This window comes from Lutra lutra, chromosome 6 (genome assembly GCF_902655055.1).
Source record: "Lutra lutra chromosome 6, mLutLut1.2, whole genome shotgun sequence".
NCBI lineage: Eukaryota > Metazoa > Chordata > Mammalia > Carnivora > Mustelidae > Lutra > Lutra lutra.
In genome coordinates this window covers 34,192,028-34,214,626 of record NC_062283.1, presented here as the reverse complement: position 1 = coordinate 34,214,626, position 22,599 = coordinate 34,192,028, and the positions used below count along the sequence as shown (strand labels likewise).

Below are 22,599 nucleotides of genomic sequence, written 5' to 3'. Positions count from 1 at the left end.
ATATGTGTGTATATATATATATATATAAAATATTGTATAATAATATAACATATATTATATGTATATATAATATATATATATAAAGTAAAAAATCTGGGAAATAGGTTCCTGATGTCCAGAAGATGGTTCAGACAACAGATGCTCTAGGACTATGCTGTTTATGGTCTATGCTGTCTATGTCTATGAAGCACCAATGGCTGTTTTAAATTTAAGTTAATTTGAAATTCAGTTGCTCAGTTGCACTAGGCCAAGTGCTCAATGGCCATTTGTGGCCAATGGCCACCACCAATGGACAGCACTTCCAACATCACAGGAAGTTCTACTGGAGTGCTGTTCTCGGAGCTAAGAAGAGATACTCCTAGGCTGGGGTGGACCAAAAAAACCCCTGAGCAGCAGGATTCAAGTTGGGTTTTGGAGACTGGATCGGCATTTGACCGTCAGGAGAGGAAAGAGGAAATTTCAAGTGTAGTTAAACACGTGAAGAAAGACAAGGTACCCAGAGACCCATGTCCACATTCTCTGTCCCCACATTTAAACATGCCCTTGTGAGTCTTCCAGGTAGCCTGGGACATTGGACAATCCCAGTGACAATTGATCATTCTGTCCATCCTCCTTTGAGTCTTCTTCTGTCTCTTACCATCCCTTCCCTAGCAGTCAGCAGGGCAATTTGGAAACCCATCGGGAAGCCCTTCCTCTAGGGACATCTCAGAAGGACATGCCTGTCTCTGAATCATTGGGTGCTTCGCTGGAATCTGCAGGAGGCTATCTGGGCTCTCCGTTCTTTGCTTTGCCTCCAGTTCTGTGCTTACTAGGACCAGAGTGCCCCTGAGGCTGGTGGCAGCAAACCCAGGCTTCCCAGCAGATCCTGTAACCCCTTCTAGCAGCTGGGCTCTTCCCACCATCCTACCCACTCCCTCATCACCTTGCTCCCACTGCTTATCCCTCTCCAGCCAAGAGTTTCTGCCCTGGAAGACTATCTCTTACCTCCTTCCTCTACAACGTCCAAGCATTCTCCCCCTGGCCAAGCATTCACATCCATCACACTCTTCACATTTGAAATGCAGTTATCTCATCTCTAGCCACACTGTTCCTGGCTTCCCAAATCTGGCTCAAAATTGTCTACCCCAAAGCTCTTCCTGCTAAACCCCATTCCTAAAGAGTTCCTGATCCCAGGGGACTCCGCCTGCCTCTGCTCACTTGCCGCCATTGCTGAGTGGCTCTGCTGATGCTGTCAAGCCCTCTTGTGTGGCATGTTCTGCTTCCCTCACTTGGCTGGTCACTCACTGAGGACAGGACCTTTCAACCATTCGAATGGAATCTTTTGAAGCCCATAGCAGAGCTCTGAGGGGTGCCTAGGGGATTCAGTGGGTTGGGTGCCTGGCTCTTGGTTTTGGCTTGGGTCATGATCTCAGGGTTGTGAGATCGAGCCCTGGGCCTGCTTGAATTCTCTCTCTCGCTCTTCCTCTGCATCCCCCATCCCACCAAAACAAACAAACAAAGTGGAGCTCTGAAATAGGGGCCCCCATTATATCCAGTGTCTCCTCCTCCTGCCAGTTCATCCTTTCGGAGCTCACTTCCACCACATCTGCCCACCCACAATTTATCCGTGCAGGGATCACTTCAATACCCATAGGCATGGTCTCTTCATAGCTCTCACTAAGCAAGTATTTACTACTGGCCTGACAAGTTGACACTAGTTGGGCATGAATTGATCTAGACCCGTGGTTCTCAACCCTGGCTGCACACTGGAATTCCCTGGGAGCCTTTTTTTTTTTTTTTTTTTTAAAGTGGCTGTCTAGGCAGTCTCCTACACCAGCTGCATCGGGATCTCCAGGGTGTGACAGGGCTGGATGGCTGGCTGCCTTCCTTGCCCCTCTCAGATAAAGTGAAGAGACCATTTGCAGGAGCCAGGAAGACACTGGAGACAGCAAGAGGACAAGAGTGTTTGAGGGGCGCCTGGGTGGCTCAGTGGGTTAAAGCCTCTGCTTTCGGCTCAGGTCATGATCCCAGGGTCCTGGGATTGAGTGCCGCATAGAGCTCTCTGCTTGGCAGGGAGGCTGCTTTCTCCTTTCTCTCTGCCTACTTGTTATCTCTGTCTGTCAAATAAATAAATAAAATCTTTTAAAAAAAAAGTGTTTGAGAAAAGGGGTTCTGGAGTGCTACCGTGCTAGAGTAAATATAATGGCACCTCCTCCTGGGGCTGCTGGGGCTGCCGTGTGCATCAGATGGGTTAATACTTGTCAAGTACTTAGCACAGCAGTGCAGGCATATAGTAAGTGCTCAGAAAGGTTGGCTATTTTTAGTCCTTCTCTCCCACTTTCTCCCCAGTATCGTTTCTGAACCCCTCTCTGCTCCTCCTCCCTCGTACCAGAGCGCCATCTTTGTGGGGACAGGCAGCACCAGGACAGCGTGTGATGGCACAGGAAGTGTTAGGGGGACATATCCCTGAAGGTACCTTCTCCAGTGCCTGTTCTACCCGTGCTGGGAACTGCCCAAAGAGGAGGGCAAAGTGGGTGAGGGGCCAGTTGGGAGTCAAAAAGCCACCCTCCATGATCCCTTGGGAGGGCTCTCCTTTTGTGCCTTTGTGCCCACCTCAGGTATGGGGCTGGATCAAAAGCTGAAGTGGGGGAGAGTGGCGGCTGCAGAGATACCCCAGATGAGTCAAGACCTCCCTGCCTCTCCTGGCATGAATGCCTGGGTCTGCAGCTGCAGCAGCTTTCCCAGCGCCAGCTGACATTTCTGCTGGATTTGCTTCCTCGCCTAGCAGAGCGCTCCATATGCCCTCAACGTAGGGAGGGAGCGTGGGATGTGGGGGTGGCATTGAGAGGGTGAGAGGGTAGACCTGACCCGAAAGGGTGGATTGTTTGACCAGGAGCAGTCCTAAGATTCCCTTCCGAGGATGGGGAAGTATACCCCAAAGGGAAGCAGGAGGACCCCAAAGGAAACACTTCCATCTGCTTCAAAATTTTGCTAAGGTCCAGCCCAAGGAATAACAGCAAATGGAAAGGAGCAGAAAGCAGGCTGCAGATAAGCAGACACCCCTAGGGAGACACCCCCCTCCCCTTACGTTACCACAGTAGTTCCCCCAACCACTCACAGCAGCAGATTTGAGGGACATAGTGAGGAGGTCCAAAGCAGCCTGCCTCATGTCCTAATGGGCCTGCACGACTGTGACATCCTTCCTGCCCCAGCCAGGTTAGCCCCAGGTGATTGGGCTAAGTGCAGGCTCTCCAATTGCCTGACCCATCACTGTCTCATGATTTGTGTGCTGCTTGGTACCATTATTTAACTTCTAGTTCACGGGCAGTATCTCCCTCCAGAAACCTCCCTGAGGCCAAGGCTGCTGAATCTTTGGAATCTGCATGGCAGCTGGGAGCTGATCAGAAGCGCTCAGCCATTCAGCGGAGTTACAGAGCATTTGCAACATGCCAAACACTGGGTTAGGGACTGGGCATCCAGCAGGGACCAAGACAGACCCATATCCTGAAGGCATTTAGTCAATACTTGTAAAACATTTACTCAGATGGGTGGATGGATGGATGGATAGATGGATGGGTTGGTGGGTGAGTAGATGAGGTCCACATTTATGTCATCTTCCCCGTTCTATGTTACCATAAGGAAAAAGCTTTTTATTTTCCTGTGATCCCACAGCTGTTCTGGGTGGAGGGCAATCCTAGGAAATTTAGTCTTAAAGGTAGGGGGATAGGAAACTCAGGGAAAGTAAGAGACCCACTTAAGTGCATCTGTTTGGTGATGCTGCTCCTGGTCAGTTCTCTTATCCTTTCCTCTGCATTGCCTCCCACATGTAATTAACACCCAAAATAGAACCAGCCGGGCTTCAGCCATGATACCCTGACCTGTATATGTGAGTGTGTACTCTCCTTCTAGATCAAAAGGGCAACTAGGGGAACTGGCTAGGGCCTAGCTTCAGAAGCCAGAAGCTCACGCTTAGGCTATGTTCCCGACTTGGAACCGGGCTGAGACTCTGTGACCTCAGCTGTAGCCTGGGCCCGTCCTCGTCCTGGACAGAGGATAGGCAGGGGTAAGGGAGGCCTGGAGTCTAGGAAACCACACAGATGACCTCAAGGAGAGGAGACAGAGCATCTTCTTCTTTTTGAAAATAGGAACCTTCTTACATAGCTGAGCCTGCTTGACGGAAGGGCCAGGAAAAGCAGTTGGTGCTCAGTGCCCGGTGGGGAACAGGGATGAACCTGAGAGCTTTGTCACCCAGCAAGAGGCCTTGATGAGTTTCTCTAAGTCCTATCACCTTAACCCTAAACCAGCTCCTTGCTCATCTGAAGGTACCCCAAATGGACAAGAATTTTCTCCTTTTCAATGTGGATGAAACCACCCTGAGTCAGGGGCCTTTAGGGGATGAGTAGGTAGGGGATCCTTAGGTAAGGCAGATAGAACAGAACACTGGAGAGAGAGGGGTGGGGATGCAGGCTGTGGGCCAAGGCAGGTTCCAGCTTCATGATTATCTGTCTTATCTCTACATGGATGGAGAAAACGACAGCATAAACAGTGATGGTGTCAGATGGTGCATAATGATGTGTGTGGGGATTTCAGCCTGGCTATCTCACATGGGCCTTTCACTACCTAGATGGGGAACCAGCCCAGAGAGGGCAAGCATGAACAGTTTGTGCACAGCCGGACCCAGGTCTTTTGACTCCCAGTCCGGTGCTTGGTCTCCTTATACTAACGTCCGGAAACACCCAGGGGAGGAATCCATGCCTTGGTCGTTTTCGTGTCTCCCCCCACCCCAACTCAACACAGAGTTCGGGCACGAAGCAAGCATCTGATACATAATCATGGAATGGCCTGGAACTGAGACTTGGCTGTCCCCGGTCGGAGAGCCCCAGCAGGCTCTGAGGCTTCGGGCATGGGGGTAGCTGGAAGGAGGGCAGGGACAAGTGGCGGGCAGGGAAGAAGGCCAGTGCGCCATGGTGGGCGCAGACAGAGCTGCAGCAAGGACGGGGTGGGCAGGTGTCTCCAACTCGGATTCACTATGCCGGGCCAAGCAGCTGGTTAGAAACAAAAACAAACACCGGGATACAGGTTCCTGCTGTTAACAGCTTCAAACCGCCAGAGGAAAACTCCAAATAAATATAATTAGAAACTTGTAAAAACGTCCTCTCTGTAAACTTGCTCCCCAGGGTCTATCCTTTAAGCTCCCCCTTTCTTCTAGCACCATCCCCCAGCCCAGTCCCTGCATACCCTGACTCTCCACCCTCACCCAGGGATTCCTTAGATCTCTTTCCTTATTCTGGATCTTCCCTCCAGCCCAGGCCTCTCCTCAGCTTGGTGCCATCAGGGACCAGATGTGGATAGCCTCCGGCCTGGAGCCCCGAAATCCAAACCCCACAGCTCTCTAGGGTCATGGGTACAGCCACAGGGAAACCATAGGTAAGAGTGAGGGCCACAATGCTCTACTTAGGGGTCATCTCTTCACCCCAAGGCCAAACCCAATAGCAACTACAAAACAGTACCTCGGTCTGAAATGTTTCAGCTGGAGGAGAATACAGAGGGCTAGGCTTGGAGCTGAGAATACACCATACAGGACCAGGGACTGGGGCCTCGGGGTCCTGCCCAGATAGCATTCAGTTCCCAGAACACAACCATCGCAGCTCCCCTACCCAAAGCTGCTGGAGGCACACAGCTTCACACACACGTGCACGCACAGAAACACATACTTGTTTTGTAGATGCTCTTTCCAGGGGGAAAGAGTCTACCTAAGAACACAGAACAATCACGTACTTGGGGCCCCAGGAAACTGGGGTGGGGTAAGCAAGGAGGAGTAGCCAAGTGACAGACTCGGGCAGGGAGCAGTAGCGGAGGGCCCAGGCCTGAGCGTCAGGCAGGAAGGCCCCAGAAGCCTGGGGGCAGGACCAAGAATTGCTCAAGTGTTTTCTGCCTTCCAGCAGGAAGGATTTCAATGAGATGTGCAGAATCTCAGAGCTGAAGGGGACTCTCCTGATACTCTAGTCCATTTCACAAGTGAGGGAGGGCATTTCAATGATTTTTTTCAAGGGCCCCAGTCCCTAGGCTCTGCGTCTACCAACCCACGGGCACCAAACACCCCACCACACGCCATTTGGAGCTGGCAGTACTCGGGCATGGGAGGACAGGCTGGTGACAGAGGGGCCAGTGGGGGGAGGGGAGGGTCTGTGTCACCTTCTAGCCCAGGTGCCTAGCTCCTCTACCCCTTGGGCATCCCTGAGTTAGCTACTGTATCACTTTTCCCCCCGCCAGGCGCAGCCGTCCCTCTGTTTCCAGACTGCTGTCTTCTAACTGAGCCTGAAGAACTTGTCCCCAGGTCTGGGCCTCTTGCGGGCACTGCCCGTCTCAGAAGCAGCTCTGCAGTTTCCAGCCCTGACAGGGACTCTTTCTTAGAAGTGGTCATGTGGGGGTGCCTGGGTGGCTCAGTGGGTTAAGCCGCTGCCTTCGGCTCAGGTCATGATCTCAGAGTCCTGGGATCGAGCCCCGCATCGGGCTCTCTGCTCAGCAGGGAGCCTGCTTCCTCCTCTCTCTCTGCCTGCCTCCCTGCCTGCTTGTGATCTCTCTGTCAAATAAATAAATAAAATCTTTAAAAAAAAAAAAAAAAAGAAGTGGTCATGTGCTAGAGGTATGGGATGTCAAGGGAGGCCCATACCCTGACACGAGGGGTCCAGAGCCGGGGGCAGGGCCGGGGGTAAGTTCAGGCAGCAAGCCCCTCTGCCTCCATCTCTGCAAGAGGGTCTGAAACCATCCGTTCCCTTCCCCCACCCTCAATCCACGGCACCGGACCAAGCCATTCCACTTCTTGACTTCTCCAACGAAAACAAAACGCACATTGCCCTGCTTCCTTTTTCCTCTCACCGGAGCACGGCACACGCACACACACACACACACGGGTGGATACACACACACACACACACACACACAACCCGAATCATGCACACGCACGCTCGCACACCCCAGTGAATGCACACCTCGCATTCCCGAACTCACACCCAGGGCCAGCTCCTTTTACAACAGGTCCCGGCTGCTCACATCTCAAACCGGTTCTCATGCTCTCAGATTCCTGAAGGTTTCAGAAAACAATCTCATTTAGGGGTGGCTGATAACTTTCTTCTTTCTCTGCCTGCGGTAATTCTGGCCTCGGTGTCTTCTGCTCCCCTCTCTCTCCTTCCACTCTGAGGAGGCTCAAGGAGATGGGGGGGGGGTGTGTGTAAGAAGTGGAGAAGTGCTCCCCTGGCCCCAGGCTTCCCCCACCTCCCCGGGGGGACATGTCACTGAGAGAAGAGAGGTCAAAGGGATTCCTGAGGAATTTCTAAGCAGTCCAACCCCCCCTTCTCCACCCTTCTGGAAAAATGGAGGTGGGGGAGACAGGCTTAGAAGCAACTGATTGAAGATCAGGCTCCAAGAGTGGGGACTCACACACTCTCTCTCTCTCTCCCCAGTGTGGCCTGGATGGGGCACAGGCAATAGCCGGCTGCCCACGGGGCCACCCTCACCCGCTGACATGGTTATGGTTTTCATTTCATATTTTGGAGGGAGGGGCTAGGAGGAACAGTCCCCTCACTGTAAGAGCTGGCCACAGGAGCCCAGGGAAGCGGGGAGGAGAGGAAATAGCCACATTAAAGAGGAAGAGAGGGGTGGGGGAAAGAGAGAGAGAGACACACATACACCCAGACAGAGACCCGGAGAGACGCGTGGAGACAAGAGAGACACTGTTTGCCGCCAGATGAACGCTCTCAGTCCCGGGGATGGTGTTACTTGGAAACTCTAAATACATGACTTTATCAACATTTTATCCCTAATGAGAAGAAAAAACAACCAGGTAAACTAAACGGCCAGGCTGGCTCTCCCTGAGCCTGCCCTGGGGACAAGTTTTCCCCTAGGGAGGCCAGGAGACCTTTTCATTCAGCTGTAACCTGAGCCCTAAGCAAGGATTAGATCTTTTTAACCACTGCTGCACCACCCCCCCAAAAAAAGCAAAGCAAATTAATGCTTTTAAGTTAACAATTATCTTGGTTATCCAGTCTGTCTACTTTAAAATACACAGACAGGCACTTGAAAAACACTCAAAACCATGTACCCTCATGCTCACTCACTCCTGGTCACACGAGCTTACCCACCCATTCATCCACACACGGTTCTCAAAGACATGAAAATGTTCGTATCCAGGCTTAACCACCAAGTCACGAGAGACAAAGGCACCCAGCTCTACCTCCTGTGGGTGATGGCGGTGAATTTCTCTCGCTCTCTCTCTCCATCTCTCACATACACACACACACACGCGCACACACACACACTCTATCCAGAGATCTAATAATGGCACAAGACAGTTGCCTAGAGTCTTTGTAATTTAAAGAGACCCACTAGAGCTTCGACTAAAAGCACATGGCATTGAAAGCACACCTGCTGGCGTGATACCTAGCAGATCTGTCTGGGATCAAGGGATGTCCACAGCACTCCATCTAGGGGTAAGGCTGCCCTGCCCAGTCAGTACTTGTCTTTCCTGCAAGAGTGGCCTGCAGATTTGGGTCCAGAGACCCTCTACCCCAACGGACCTGTCGTTAGGCCACCTCTGGCAGACCGGGCTGACACAGTTCCTGAAGAGCAGCGTCAGAGGTAGCTGAAATGACAGGCTTCTATTCTATGCCCGGCTAGACTTGGGGATCAGAAGGAAGATGCACTGTTAACTGCAGCCTGAATATAAGCAGGAAACAAAACTAGGAGGATGTAAGTTCCTTGAGGGCAGGGGCCTCCACTCTGGCTGCATCCCCTCCCCCAGCAGCACCCAGAGGGGTGTCTTGATGAAAAAGGGAAGCCCAGGGGTTTTGAGTCCTTCTATCCCCGAAGGATGAGCTGATCTCCCCTGGCACCTGTCCCTTCTAAAAGTCTCCATGAGCCCTGGGAACCCCCCTGAATATACTGTTTGCTCCCTCTTTTGCCCCCAGCCCCCCAGTCTCACTAGGCCACTACAGACACAGGCTCCAACTTGAAAGAGGCCCTTATCTTGTCTCTAGATTACTGAATGAAATCTGTTCCTTCCTTCAGACTAAACTCCCTAGCTAATTCCATGTTATGAGTAAGTCAGCACACACTACAAAAGCCAGCTTTGTTTATGAAAACACAAGCAAATCCACAGTGGGAGAGGGGCTGCTCCCAGGCTGGGGGTGGGAGTGGGCTGTCTGGAACCAGAACTGGAGAGGAGGCAGTTTGGGGTTGGAAGGGGGTGAGGACTGGTATGTGACAGCTGTGGATCTCTGGTCCTTGGGCTCTGTTAAAGGACAGGTTGGAGGAAGGAGGTAGTTGAAGAGGCAGCGTTTGGGAGAAGGGTCTGGCGTGGATAGGGCACCGTCCTTTTATCAGAGTGGGAGCCCATGCAGTACAGAAGAGCACCTTAAGAGGCAAGGGCTCAGGCTCCAGGACATAGCGACCTGACTGCCAGAGACTCAGGCTTCCCCAACTCCCAAGTTCAACTTTCCCTTCTGGCTCAGCCACTTCCACACCCCATCTTGGCTTCAGGAGCCCCTGGGACAATAGGCAGAATCATATCCTCCTCCGCCAAGCCTTGCCAGGAGGAATTTTCTTTTTGTCCATATAAATCTCTTCCTGGGTGAGGACATGATGGGGGAAGGGTGCAGCAAGAGGTCAAGGGGGAGGGGAGGCTGTCCCCAAGAGAACTGTAGCCCACCAGCCTGGTTTCTGCCAGCAAAGCCTTGGGACTGGCCAGGCAATGAGCCTGGGGTCAGGGATGGGGGCTGGAGGGCCTCCCTGTCTCTCTCTCTCTTTAATTCCTAGAGGGATCTGTCAGAGCTCTCTGGCCTGGAATTTTACTTTGTTATTTTAATGCAATTCTGACCTGGATTTAAATGGAATTGGAAACCCGAGGCCTTAATAAATAAATATTATGATAAGAAATGAAAGCCATGCAAGACGAAAGAGATTTCCCCCCAAAGAGGCAGAAAGTGACATTCTTGCTGGGAACCAGTCAGAAATTTTCTTCTCTTCTATAGCCCCCTACCATCCAGTGAGAGACGAGCTGGGCTTTCCAGAAAAGATCCTATTTTTCTTTAACATTTTTCTACTGATAAGACAACAACTGGGAAATTTTGTCTGACTTTGCATGAGGGTTGGGGGTGAGGGGAAGAAATACATGGCGTGGCTGAAAAGTTTCATTCTCTCCGTCTCTCCAGGCCATGGCTTAAGTTTCTGGCAGTGTCTGAGAGAAGGGAAGATTCTCTCTCTTACTTTTGGAGGACAAGAAATCTTTCGAAGATGCTGGGGCGGCAGTGAAGTCGGGCAGAATTCTGAGGTGCGTGGCGACTTCTGCACAGGGCCCCCCAAACTTCTCACTCCTCTGTGTCGCTGCCGGCTCATCCAGCCTCTCGCCCGGGACGCAGCGCCCTAAGGTCAGCTCCCCGGCCAGAGTGCGGGTGCACGGTGCTAGGCTCTGACAGCGGCACGCTTTGCCCAGCACCTGCCCTGCCCCTTGGAAATCGCGCCCCCGCCCTCGGGCCCCCGCAACCCCCGCAGTCCCGCCGCCGCACGCCCCTCCTTCCTTACCTTGCGCGGCTTTGCTGTGCTGGGCGGCGCGGGCGTGGACCAGCAGGACGAGCAGGCAGAGCCCGGGCACGCGCCCCGAGCCCATGGCTGGAGCCACCCGCGGCCGGGCGGCCGGGGCCAGTCTGGCAGCCCCGGGAGGGCGGAAGCCGGCGGGGCCCCCGCGCGCCGGAGGGGGGAGGGGAGGGGGCGCCCCGCCGGGGCCGGGCCGGGGGCTGCGGGCGCAGGGCGCGGACCGCGGCGCCCTCGTCGGGAGGCTCCCGATGCTGCCGGCTTCTCCCGGCCCGACGCCGGGGAAAGCGAGGCGGAGAGCGCGACGAGGCTGGGGGCGCCCGGCGCCAATGACGGAGGGGACCCACCGCCCTCTCCGAGCTGGGCTCTGCTAGCGGCGGCGGCGGGACTGCTCCGTATAATCCCACCCAATTCCCAGCTTCGCCCGGGGAGAGCTGCCGCCGGAGAGCGCGCAGAGCCCGAGCTAGGGACCTGAGAAAGGGGAGGGGAAACGCAGCGCCAGAAACACGCCCTTTCTGCCTCTCTTTCTTCCTCTCTCGCTCCTTCTCCGTCTCTCGGGCTCCGTCTCTTTTTCTTCGCCTTTCTCCTCCTCCTCCTCTTTCTCCTCCTCTCCTCGCTCCTTTTCGTTTTCTTCCTCCTCCCCCTCCTCCTCCACCACCTCCTTTTTCGTGCCCTTTTTTCTTTCAAATGGGGCCTCGGCGCGGCGGCCGCTCCCCCTGCGCGCCCGGGCGCGGCGGCCCCCTCCCCAGGCTGCCGGGCCGCTGCCTGCAGGAATTTACAATCCGGCGCTGGGGGAGCGGGCCCGGTCTCCATGGAGACGGCTTCCCCGGGAGCAGGGAGGTCAGGCGCAGACCGCGCACAATCAATGGATCAATGCAAGCCCCGCTCGGCTCCAGACCAAACAGCACCGGGCTCCGGCTCGTTCTCTCTCCCTGCGGAAGGAGTGGGGGAGCTAGGGTGCACCCCGGCGCTCGCACGAGATGAGGGCTGTGCGACGCAGGTTTGCACGCACACCTCCACGAGGAGACAAAGAGAGCTCCGGGTGTCGGGGAGGCTGGGGTGGACAGGATCGCACGGGCACTCCGGCACGCCCGCCGGACGCAGCCCGACACGCGGGACACAGCCACATGGGACCTCGAAAAACCAAGAGGGGCTCCCACTTCGGGCCGAGGGCCACACTGCCAAGTCTTACCTCCAGCGCACCCCTCACCCCGGACACCCTCGGGTCTCCGTGCTCCTTCCTAGCTCTGATTAAACTTTAATTGAGGACCAAGAAGAAAGTAGCCTTCCCCCAGCTCAAACTCCGGGCCCCAGGGCGACTCCTTTGCAGTTCTGGCCTTGGAGGTGGCCCACTGAGTTACCCTACTCATATAGAAGTGGGCTCACATATAAAACGCTCTCATGCCCTCAGCATAGGGGCAAGAGCTAACCCAGGAATGTGCCCATGCCTGTAAACAGAGACACAAACATCTGCACATAACGCTTCTCCAAACCTGTCCTCACAGCCTCAGGATGCGGTCCCAGCCAGTCCATTCTGAGCTCTTCATATCTCCAACTGCTGGGCAGTGGAGGAAAGATAAATGATATTTGCAAAAAATAAGGGCAAAAGATAAAAAAGAGCCCATGGACACTGCCTTCTGGGTGAATTTACAGCCCAGCATCTTCTCTCCTTTTATCCTGGAGGAAAGAGCCCTTGAAAAGGTGGTGAGGGCTTTCTTGGAGTCTGGGGCTCAGTCAGTCAAGTTCCAGGCAGTTACTTAAGCTTCAGAGCCAATTTTTTTCAGGGAAGAAACAAGCAGGACCCAGACCAACCTCAGAAAGCCCTCAGTTTACCTGGGAGGAAGGGAAATGACCAGAATCACCTTGAAAGTAACTCTGGTCTTAGACAACCTTGACACTGGCAGCCCACATCAGCTAGGTGACAGGTGTGACATGTCAGAGGTCTCCTTGGCCCCTAGGGAGAAGAATTGAGCCCTTCCTTCCCTGGGGATTGAGTAGAAGAGTAGGAGGATGGAAACAGTTTCAAGCATTTGGGGTTTTGTCCTGGTTTTGTCCTGGGACGAAGGTTGCCTTTGGGTAAGTCACATCTCAATGAGCCTTAGCGTTATCTAGAAAACAAGAGGCTGGATTAGTTCCTTGGTGGAAAGGAGACAAGAGACAGTGCCCTTAGGTTAGGAAGCCTGGGGAAGGAGGTCTTGAGAACGCTTGGTTGGCATGAGAGATGATGGTAGGGACAGAAGCACACAGATCACAGGAATGGTGTGGAGGTCACAAAAGGTTGGGTCAAGTGTTCTCCCAGGTCCCTTCCAGCTCTGTCACTCTAGGACTCCCTCCCTCCTTCATTCCATTGGCAAACCCCTCCCCTTAAAGCTGCTTTGCCTGCTGTCACCAGTTATGTATGGGACTGGGGGACAAGTACAAACTTGCCATCCTTTCTGTCCCAAACAAGAGAGTGGTTAGAAGAAGAAGGAGAAGAAGAAGAAAGTGGAGGAGAAGGAGAAGACGAAGAAGAAGGTGGAGGAGAAGAGGAGTTATTAGACATTGTCAGATGGTGCCTGATCTACATGGGAACACGGGGAGAGAGCTGAAGACCCCCCACCCCGAAGGCAGGGAAAAGAGATTGCACAGTGCCTTGCTTTGTCTCTGCTTTGCTTTGGACACTCGTGTGAACTTCTCTGGGTCCCTAGAGAAGAGGGCTCCAGCTTACCCTCTAAACTGCAGGGTAGATGGGCATGAATGATTCTGTAGGGACAGATGAATAGATCACCTTAAACCTTGTCTCTAGTTTAGTGTGATTTCCTGGTCCCCTGAGTGTGGCCATTGCCCTGCCTTAGCTGCCAAGTCTCTGGGAGACTTGGTGTCTTTTACTCTGGTTTCCTTTTTTCCCCCTCATTCTGCCAACTTTTTCTTCATCCCTCTAGGACCGGGGAAGCTTCCTCCACATCTGGCAGAAGAGGCAGTTCCCCACCCTTCTCCCCGCCATCCAGTCTGGTCCCAGCCCACTCCCAGCCCTGCAGAGGATTCTGTGGGAGCAGAAGCAAGGCTTCTATCTGGGCACTGTTAACTGGGGGGCTGGTCCCACGACCCTCTGCCCTGTCCACTTCCGCAGGGGCTCATAACTGGGTAGTGACGTTGGAAAATGACAAGGAAGAAATCATGAGATGGCAGTTGCAGGTGGTATTACAAAAGAAGCAGCCTATGCTTGCCACAGCATAGCCGTACCGGCAGGAGCAAAGTATTCCTGGGTTCTCTGGGCCTCCCACACTCTCTTGGGCCACAGTGTGCTTTCTGCCTTCACTTTCCTTTGCAGTTGCTTCTGACATTCATTTCCCTCTAATTTCCCCTGCAGAAGTCCAGGGAGAAAACTGGGCTGGGGACCCAGCCTGATGCTGCTTAGGGACACCTCTGCCAGGGCCTACCACACTCAGAGGCTTCCCCATCCCTGCCAAGTCTCCTTCCATGAGACTTTGCTTTTTCTCGGCTCCTCAGCTTCCCCATCTATAAAATGGGTCCATCTGGGCTCCTGGGGGGTGCAGTCGGTTAAGCGGCTGCCTTCGGCTTAGGTCATGATCCCAGGGTCCTAGAATCGAGCCCTGTATCGGGCTCCCTGCTCAGTGGACAGCCTGCTTCTCCCTCTCCCTCTGCCTGCCACTCTGCCTACTTGTGCTCTCTCTCTACCTCTCTGTCATATAAATAAATAAAATCTTTTTAAAAAAACCTGATAAATAAAAAAAATTAAGAAGTTAAATTAGATTTAAAAGGCAAATCTCAGCTCTGTTAACTTTCTAGCTATGTGACTTCAGGTAAGTTATTCAATCTCAGTGAGCTTTGGTTGTCTCATCCCAAAAAGGGAATAAAAACATCCACCTTGAAATGTTATGGCATTAATTGAATGAAATGATGAATGGAAACCCCCCTGGCACATAGTAGGCATCCAGTAGGCAGTGGCTACTGCTGTTCTTCTGACTACTTCTCGGAAGGAACAAAGGCCAGAGTGTTTGATAATAAAGGTATAGTAGTGCCTGGAAACAAGCAGTCTTGTCCTGGGCCAGACTTTGATGCTGCTGGGTGCAAGAAAAACTAACTGGGTTCAATTCTCACCACCTCCAATAGGTTTTGTCTGTCACATGATCTTTTTTTTTTTTAAGATTTTATTTATTTATTTGAGAGAGAGAGAACATGAGTGGGGGGAGCGGTAGAGAAAAGGGCGAGGCAGACTCCTGGCTGAGCAGGGAGACCCACGTGGAGCTCGATCCCAGAACCCCAGGATCATGACCTGAGCCCAAGCCACTCAGGTACCCCTGTCACACGTTCTTACTGAGAAGTTTCCAGAAATGCCATGCATTGAACACACTGAACTCATCAGCATCACTTTCAAGTTGGAGAGTAGAAAGGTAGGTAGGGTAGCGCCAGAATCCCTCCTTCCCTGCCACCTCACACCTCCTACCAGCGTGAAGAAGACTCAGACACTCAGAGAGATTAGAGCGCATAGCTACCCTTCACTGAGCACTTTCTGTGTGGGCCAGGCACTGCAACAGACAATCTACGGGAAGCCTATCAAGCAAGAACTATTATGCCCATTTTGTTGATGGGAAAACTGAGGCTCTTAGTCAGCCAGATGACTGACTAAGAAGGGGCAAAGCCAGGACTTGGGCCCAGACTTGACTCTGAAGCTTGTGCACCTCCTCCATTCTGTATGCTGCCTCCTCCGAATCCACAGAGACGTAACACATTCTGGCCACTGTTACAGTTTAATCATTCAGGGCAGGCTGAGGGTCACAGACCAGCCCCATCACATATAAGAGGGAATAGGGCAGTCATCTTGCTCTGGAGGATCATGTAAGGGTACAACTTCAAAAGGCTTTAGCCTTTGGGGCTCCTGGGTGGTGCAGTCAGTTAAGCATCTGACTTTCGGTTTGATCGCAGGGTCATGAGATCAAGCCCCGGATCCAGTTCTTTGCTCAGTGCTGAGTCTGCTTAAGACTCTCTCTCTCCCTCTTGAGTAAATAAAGAAATCTTTTTAAAATTTTCTTTATTTTATTTTTTAAAAAGCTTTTATTTATTTAATTGACAGAGAGACAGCGAGAGAGGGAACACAAGCAGGGGGAGTGGGGGAAGGAGAAGCAGCCTTCCCGCCAAGCAGGAGCCGGATGCGGAGCTTGATCCAGGGACCCTGGGATCGTGACCTGAGCTGAAGGCAGATGCTCAACAACAGTCACCCACGCGCCCCAAGAAATCTTTTTTTTTTTTTTTTAAGATTTTATTTATTTATTTGACAGAGAGAGCTCACAACTAGACAGAAAGGCAGGGAGAGAGAGAGAGAGAGAGAAGCAGGCTCCCTGCTGAGCAGAGAGCCCAATGCAGGACTCTATCCCAGGACCCTGAGATCATGACCTGAGCCGAAGGCAGCGGCTTAACCCACTGAGCCACCCAGGCGCCCCAAGAAATCTTTTTTAAAAGCGGGGGCTTTAGGCATCATATTTGTCTGGTGAGAGGTCACATGACTTGCCCAAGGTCACACAAATTTAAGAGACAAAGCTAGAAGCAGAATCCATGTCTCCCCTGACTTCTGACTGTTAGGTCAGCGCTCCTAAGCCTGTACCCTCTGAGCTGCCAGTCCTACCTCTTCCAGTTCTCGCTCTTCCTCTTCCTGATGACTTGATCACTCATGAAACCTCCCATCAAGTGGAATAAGGTACTTATCGCCTACCTTCTCCCAAGTACACGCTGTCCCAGGCCCTCTAGGACCTGCAGAAGAAATAGAAAATGTGATTCCTGACTCAAAGAGATATATCAGCATTAGTGTGTAGGGTTCCAGACCCCTGGGCATCACCAGGAAAATCCCCCAAATGCTGGAATCTCACCAGGAAGGCAAGATCTGTATATGCAAAACATACTATGTATATGCAAATGCAACATCAAGCAATCTGCGGCAACGAGCCATGGAAAGCCACCACACAGAAGTTGATCATCCAAGAATTCATGAGGTGGGATGAGGAGGGATTTGAGGTGAATCTTGACGACACTTAGAAAGAAATCGATGGACAAGATAGAAATAGAAACAAAGGGCGCCTGGGTGGCTCAGTGGGTTAAGCCGCTGCCTTCGGCTCAGGTCATGATCTCAGGGTCCTGGGATAGAGTCCCGCATCGGGCTCTCTGCTTGGCGGGGAGCCTGCCTCCTCCTCTCTCTCTACCTGCCTCTCTGCCTACTTGTGATCTCGCTCTGTCAAATAAATAAATAAAATCTTTAAAAAAAAAAAAGAAATAGAAACAAAAATCAGTGACTGACAGAGAAAAAAAAAGAAAGCTCAGAACAACCACCAAAGAAATGGAAGAAGGGGGGCGGGGGCGGATCATACCAGGTCAGCAGACACATTGATCCTGGTCGGTCCTTGTGTCCCACCTGTCTGGGATGTCTTAGGAGCGATTTGGCCATATAGGCAGAGGATTGGAAGTAATGCTCTCCAAAGTCTTCCAGCCCTGGGATTCTAGGACTAACTTGCTCCAAGGCTTTTATTCTTGCCTTTATAAGAGAGGTCTACCAGCAGCCCTGCCAAGACTTGGGTGAGGAGGAGGAACAGCCTGGTCCAAGCTGCCCACACCTATTCCAGTCTCCTCTGGCCACTTGGGTGGCCTCCTCGGCTGCTCATCCCAGTGTCCTCCCAGCCCTTCCTCCCTGCCCACCCCCACACCTGAGTCACTTTGCCACCTGCTTCCTTCCCACCTGTTCCCTAGCTGCTTCCATGGAGGAAACAAAAATACCCAGCCTGCCAACTGGCATCGACATCAATGTGTGGTTCCAGACCCCTCCACATCACAAGGCAAGTCTCCAAACTGCCCCAAGTCTGTGCTCTGTCCTTTTCTACACAGCTGCTCTTCCAAACTTTGGTTTCTCCTCTGCCATCTAGCCCCCTGACTTCTCCCAGCAGTACCCTCAACTCCTATTTCATGGAAAAGCCAGAGGCTATCTGGCATGAACATCCGATCCCCTCCCTCCACCCCCCCCCCCCACTGCTGGGACAAGGGTCCCTCCTTTTGGCCAGGGCCAATCCTGCATACATGTGCTAGGATCCCATTTTGTCTTGGCCCTACAGGGAGCTGGAGCTGTCCATTACCCCCTCCCTCTCCTAAATCCCTCACCTCAGCTCCTTCTCCTACAAACACAGTACAACTTGCAGCATCCTACAAACTTCCCCGGATCCTGCTACTTCTGTCCTTCTGGGCTCCTGGACATCTAGGAGGAGCACGCTGGTTCTCCATCTCCACTTTGCCGCTTCCCGTAACCCCTCATCCTAGTGCAATCTGGCCTGGGACCCATCTGACACACATCTGCTGGGGCTCCAGTGACTTCCACATCTCCACATCTGGGGCTCCGTGCCAGTCCTTTTTTTTTTTTTTTAAAGATTTTATTTATTTATTTGACAGAGAGAAATCACAAATAGGCAGAGAGGCAGGCAGAGAGAGAGGAGGAAGCAGGCTCCCTGCTGAGCAGAAAGCCCGATGCGGGGCTCGAACCCAGGACCTGGGATCATGACCTGAGCCGAAGGCAGCGGCTTAACCCACTGAGCCACCCAGGCGCCCCTCCGTGCCAGTCCTTATCTAGCCTGACCTCCCTGCGTCATCAGAAGCCTTTAAACATTTTTCTTCCCCTTCTTGGAGCCCTTTCTTTTCCCAGATCCCCTGCTGGCTGTTCTCCCTCCACTGGCCTCTTAAGTGTTTCTAGCTTGGATTTTCTCAATTCTCACATTACATGGCCTCCCTAGGGACTCTCACCTAGGGACAGCAAGGGTGGTGAAAAGAGTGTTGGCTTTGTGGTCAGATGGTTCTAAGTTCAAAGCCCAGCCCATCAGTGGGTGAGTTTGACCAAGTTTCTTCACGTCTCTGAGCTTCAACTTCCTCACCCGGCCACCGAGAAGGACACAATTCTGACCTTGCAGCCTATTGGAGATTTACTGCTGATAAGTCTCATGAAAGTCCCAGCACAAGGTGGTGGGCAATTTGCTCCACACTGCAGGGCCCTATGGCTCCAGCTGCCACCAATGTGCTGAGACTCCCAGATCTACATCCCTAACCCCCACTTTTCTTTTGGCTTTTATGCTATGTCTCCAGGGGCACCTGGGTGGCTCAGTCATTAAATGTCTGCCTTCGGCTCAGGTCATGATCCCAGGTTCCCCAGATCAAGCCTGCTCTGCAGGATGCCTGCTTCTCCCTCTCCCACTCCCCCTGCTTGTGTTCCCTTGCTTGCTGTCTCTCTCTGTCAAATAAATATGCCATATATCCAATGTTTGGATCTCAATCTCTAGCTCCTTTCTCTCTTTTCTGTCTAGTTCTATATTTCTGCCTACTTATAGCTCATTCCAATGGCATTTTTCAAGACCTTAAGCTGAACTGACACCCCGTCAAACTCATAATTCCTCTCAACACTCTCCCCTGAACTGTCCTCTTCCTGTGATCTCCACCTTGGGGCTAATGGCCCCATAACCCACTCAGCAACCCCAGCTGAATTTCTCCAGGACTGGAAGGCCTCTTTTTTTCTCCCCATCTAATAAACCACCATATCCTGTGAAACCTCCCTTAAATCCATCCCTCCTGTCAACCCCCATTGCCCCTGCCTTCACTCAGACACTCACTGTGTCTCCTGGGTACCATTGCCTAACAAGGGTAAGTTCCAGACCGCTAGTATGGCCTAAGGGGCCCTCTTTGCCAGTCCTGGACCCTTCTCTCCAATGACATCTTATGTTTGTCTTCTGATCTCGCCATCACTGTACCCAGACCACACCATGCCTGGCATATGCTGTGTTCTTGTCAGTTGGAAAGCCTCAGCTGCCCTTCAAGATCCAGCTTAAATGTGCCTTGTTGCAGGCCTGGAGCTCAGTGGGCCTTGAGATGGCCCTAGCCATGCTGAACTATAATGGCTGTGGTCTTCCAAACCTTCGAGACCCATATTGGTCATTGCTATTTCCCCAGCCCTGAGCACATAGTGGTGCTCAGTCAATGTTTATTGAATGAACGAAAGAACGAGGGAATAGTGAGCTCATGGAATCCCAAGGAGATTCAAGGGGATCCCAAGGAACATCTCTTGACCTGTCTCTCTGCCTCCCACCAGCCTGAGAATGCTCCGGGTTCCTGAAAGGACTGGTGGCTCCAGAGGGTTAAATGGAGAGCCAGGGTGGAGACTTCAAACTAAAGAAAAGCCACAGAGATGCAGGGGGCCTAGGAGGTGACTCTGGCCAGAGACCCTCAGATTCTGGAAGAGAAAGCAGCAGAACCAGAACCTTGCAAGCCAGAGCTCAGGACCTCCCCAAAGGCCAGGGGCCAGGGTGGATGGGGCAAGGTCCACAGGCAGCTTCGTTTGTGGGGAAGCAGGCTCAGGAGGCAGAATCCCCATCCTCTTTCAACCACTCTATCAAGATCTTTCCCACCAATGGTTACAATCCCATCATAAGAGGATCATTCCTTTGAGCTCTACCTTGTGTTCCTTGGGTCCTAAATACAAATATCACTGCAAGACAGAGTAATGAGATTAAGCCTTTGCCGGTTAAGTCTTTAGTTACTGGTTGAAACCTTAACAAAGGTGTGGCAGAGGACAAGCTCCTACCCGAGCTCCCAACTTTGCTGATAGCCGGCTTAGCTTTGCTCCTCCTGACCTGTTTCCCCGTGGCTCTCCTCCCTCAAATCCCCACTGGGTTCCCTCCCCAGAGGAAAAGATGGAGAGACAGAGGGGGACCCCTACCCCTCCACCTAACAGTGTAATTCCTCTGGTACCTTGGATCAAAGAAAGGATGAGTTGGAGGTCCTGGGGCAAAGTTCAAGGTATTCATGAACCAATTCATAAAGTGAATGGCTATTTAAAAAACTCAGTTCTCCAATAGCTTCTATTTTATTTTCTGAGAAGGGCTCCCATAGGACTGAGAATCCTGTTAGCAGAAGCTGAAAACTTGCAAGGAAGGAGTCAGAATGTTTGCCTGCTGTGTGCTTACGCTGAGTGTCAATATCAGTACAGAAGTTTGCCTCTCTTGTCTGGCAAGAGGCTCTCCCTTCATGCCACCTCTATTCGTCTGTCTTAGGTGGAGAGCTGGCCCAGGCATCATGCCAAGCTGAGTTGGGCAAAGTGAAGGGGCATCACAGCCAGGCTGTTATTCTTTGGTGTCTCACTCTGGTCCCGCAAAATTATCAGTTTGCAGGAGGCTGCAGGGCGCTGGTGGAGAGCAAGCCCTGACCCCAGACTCAGGAATGCTCCTCTCCTTGATCAGCCTAAAGCTCCAGAGGAGTGAGGAGCAAGAGAACTCATGCTAGGCCTCCTCTGCCTCATCCGCCCCTCCACACCCTGGTCCAGTCCCATCAGGATTGATTGGAAAATTGGGTTGCTCCTCCGCAGCCGACCCAAGCTGTAATGCCACCCTTGGCCAGTAGGTGCCGCCATCTAACATACCATCCTCCAGCCCGCAAACGCCTGACCCTGGAGAGCCTACTCAAGGAACCCAGTGCCTCAAACAAATTTGCAAACGGTGAAGTCAAGATGTGGAATTAAATGTATGTGTGCTTCTTATAACCGTTGGTTCGATTTTTAATGAGTTTGACATTCTTTCTGCACTTACTAGGTGCCGGGAACTTAAAGGATATGGGAACTCAAAGATGACATAATTTCTGCTTTCAAGTTCATAATTAGGTAGGAGAGAGAAATTTGCATCTAAATAATTAGAATATAAGGCAGAACATGGTAAATGCCCAAACACAAAGGTGCCAACATGAAATTCTAATGAGGGCACAAAGAAGATAGATTAATTCCAGCTGGAAGCCTGGGGACACCCCAGAGGGGAGGGTTTAAAGACGACCTTAAAGAATACATAGAATTCCCATATGTGGAGTTGCATGAAGAGGGCAAGGACTTTCCAGGTGGTAGAAATGAGGTGAGCAAGGGCTTGGAGAGGGGGAAGGTCTCCAGGGAATTAATAATGTAGCTCAACTCAGAGACGAATATCAGAGGGGAAAAGTACTAAGATCTGAAAGTTGGGCTGGACGATGAAGAGCCGGTTTCCACGTGATGTTAAGGGGTCGTGCATGGGTCTGGAATCCCTGGTGGATGACTTTAAAGCAAGGCAGCAGTGTGGCTGGCTCACATCCTGAACCGGTTTTATATATTCTAGCCTTGATGTACTCTGCAGGATTTCTTCAATGTTTAGAGAGTTTATTTCATCATGGATGCAGAAAGAGAAAGGGGAGGCACACAAAAAAAAAGTAAGAGGGGGGAAAGAACGGGCAGAAGGAAAAGAAAGATGGAGAAAGAGAAGCAAACCATGGGAGGGAAGGCCACGCAGACCCTGCCGTGGGAGGAGGCTGTGCTCACGGAGCTGTTTGGGCTTTTCCAGGCCAGTGGCCTCTGGCTCCAGGCCCCGGCCGACCACAGAGGACAATGTGAGGCGGGTTTGTTTGGTGATGTGTTTTCTGCTGGCCCTGTTTGTTTGTTTTCCGTTTTTCTGGCAGTGTACACGTCTGGGATAGAGAAGAAGGAGGAGGTCGGGGACGTGGCCGGCATTGACAATGGCCCCAGGGCCAGGCTCTGGGCTGGCAGGATCCTGTCGTGGGGGCCAGACTTTTGCTGGCCCTGGGGAAGAGCCTCTTTCTGTGGGTGCCCAGAGCCAGGTGGCCTGCCCAGCTTAGAGATGGTTTGCCCCAAGCTCTTTGACCCTGTCTTTTTCCACCCTGGCAGGAAAGAATGAGTCCTTGAGGCCTGGGCTTCTTGCCTGTGTAGCCAGGATGTCGTGCTGGGCTGGGGAGCCCGTGAGGGTAGCAAGAACAGCAGCTTCCAGCTTGGCGCTGGGTGCCTCAGGGGTGCCCATGAGAGCCAGTCCGCTCCCAAGTGCTGATGATGAGTCTGGCTCTCTCTCGCTCATCCCACAGCCCTTGGAAACCAACATAACGAGCACCATTAAAGTTAATGAAACTCAATGAGTCCTCCATTTGCTCAGTTACAGCTCTTAACGAGATTGCTCCCTCTTGCTGAGGAGACTGATTTGAGCTGCCAGGGCTCGG

At 52.3% G+C, this 22,599-nt stretch overlaps 1 protein-coding gene and 1 long non-coding RNA gene across 6 annotated transcripts in view; one reads left to right on the top strand and one right to left on the bottom strand.

Moving 5' to 3' along the window:
* Positions 1-11,106, bottom strand: part of SCUBE3 (signal peptide, CUB domain and EGF like domain containing 3) — a 34,053-nt gene extending 22,947 nt beyond the window's left edge. For all 4 annotated transcript variants that reach the window (XM_047734801.1, XM_047734803.1, XM_047734804.1 and 1 more), the window contains exon 1: positions 10,558-11,106. In XM_047734801.1, coding sequence (XP_047590757.1) covers positions 10,558-10,642 — 85 coding nt within the window. In that variant the 5' untranslated portion in view covers positions 10,643-11,106. The remainder of the gene's footprint in view (positions 1-10,557) is intronic.
* LOC125103040 (uncharacterized) overlaps positions 1-21,055 on the top strand; it is a 51,368-nt gene extending 30,313 nt beyond the window's left edge. Inside the window, exons 2-3 of one of the 2 annotated variants that reach the window (XR_007128266.1) lie at positions 10,188-10,306; positions 20,634-21,055. This is a non-coding gene — a long non-coding RNA (uncharacterized LOC125103040). Of the gene's footprint in view, positions 1-10,187; positions 10,307-17,301; positions 17,396-20,633 lie in introns of those variants that run through there. The other variant, XR_007128265.1, reaches the window with a different exon arrangement.
* The last annotated feature ends 1,544 nt before the right edge of the window (positions 21,056-22,599 follow it).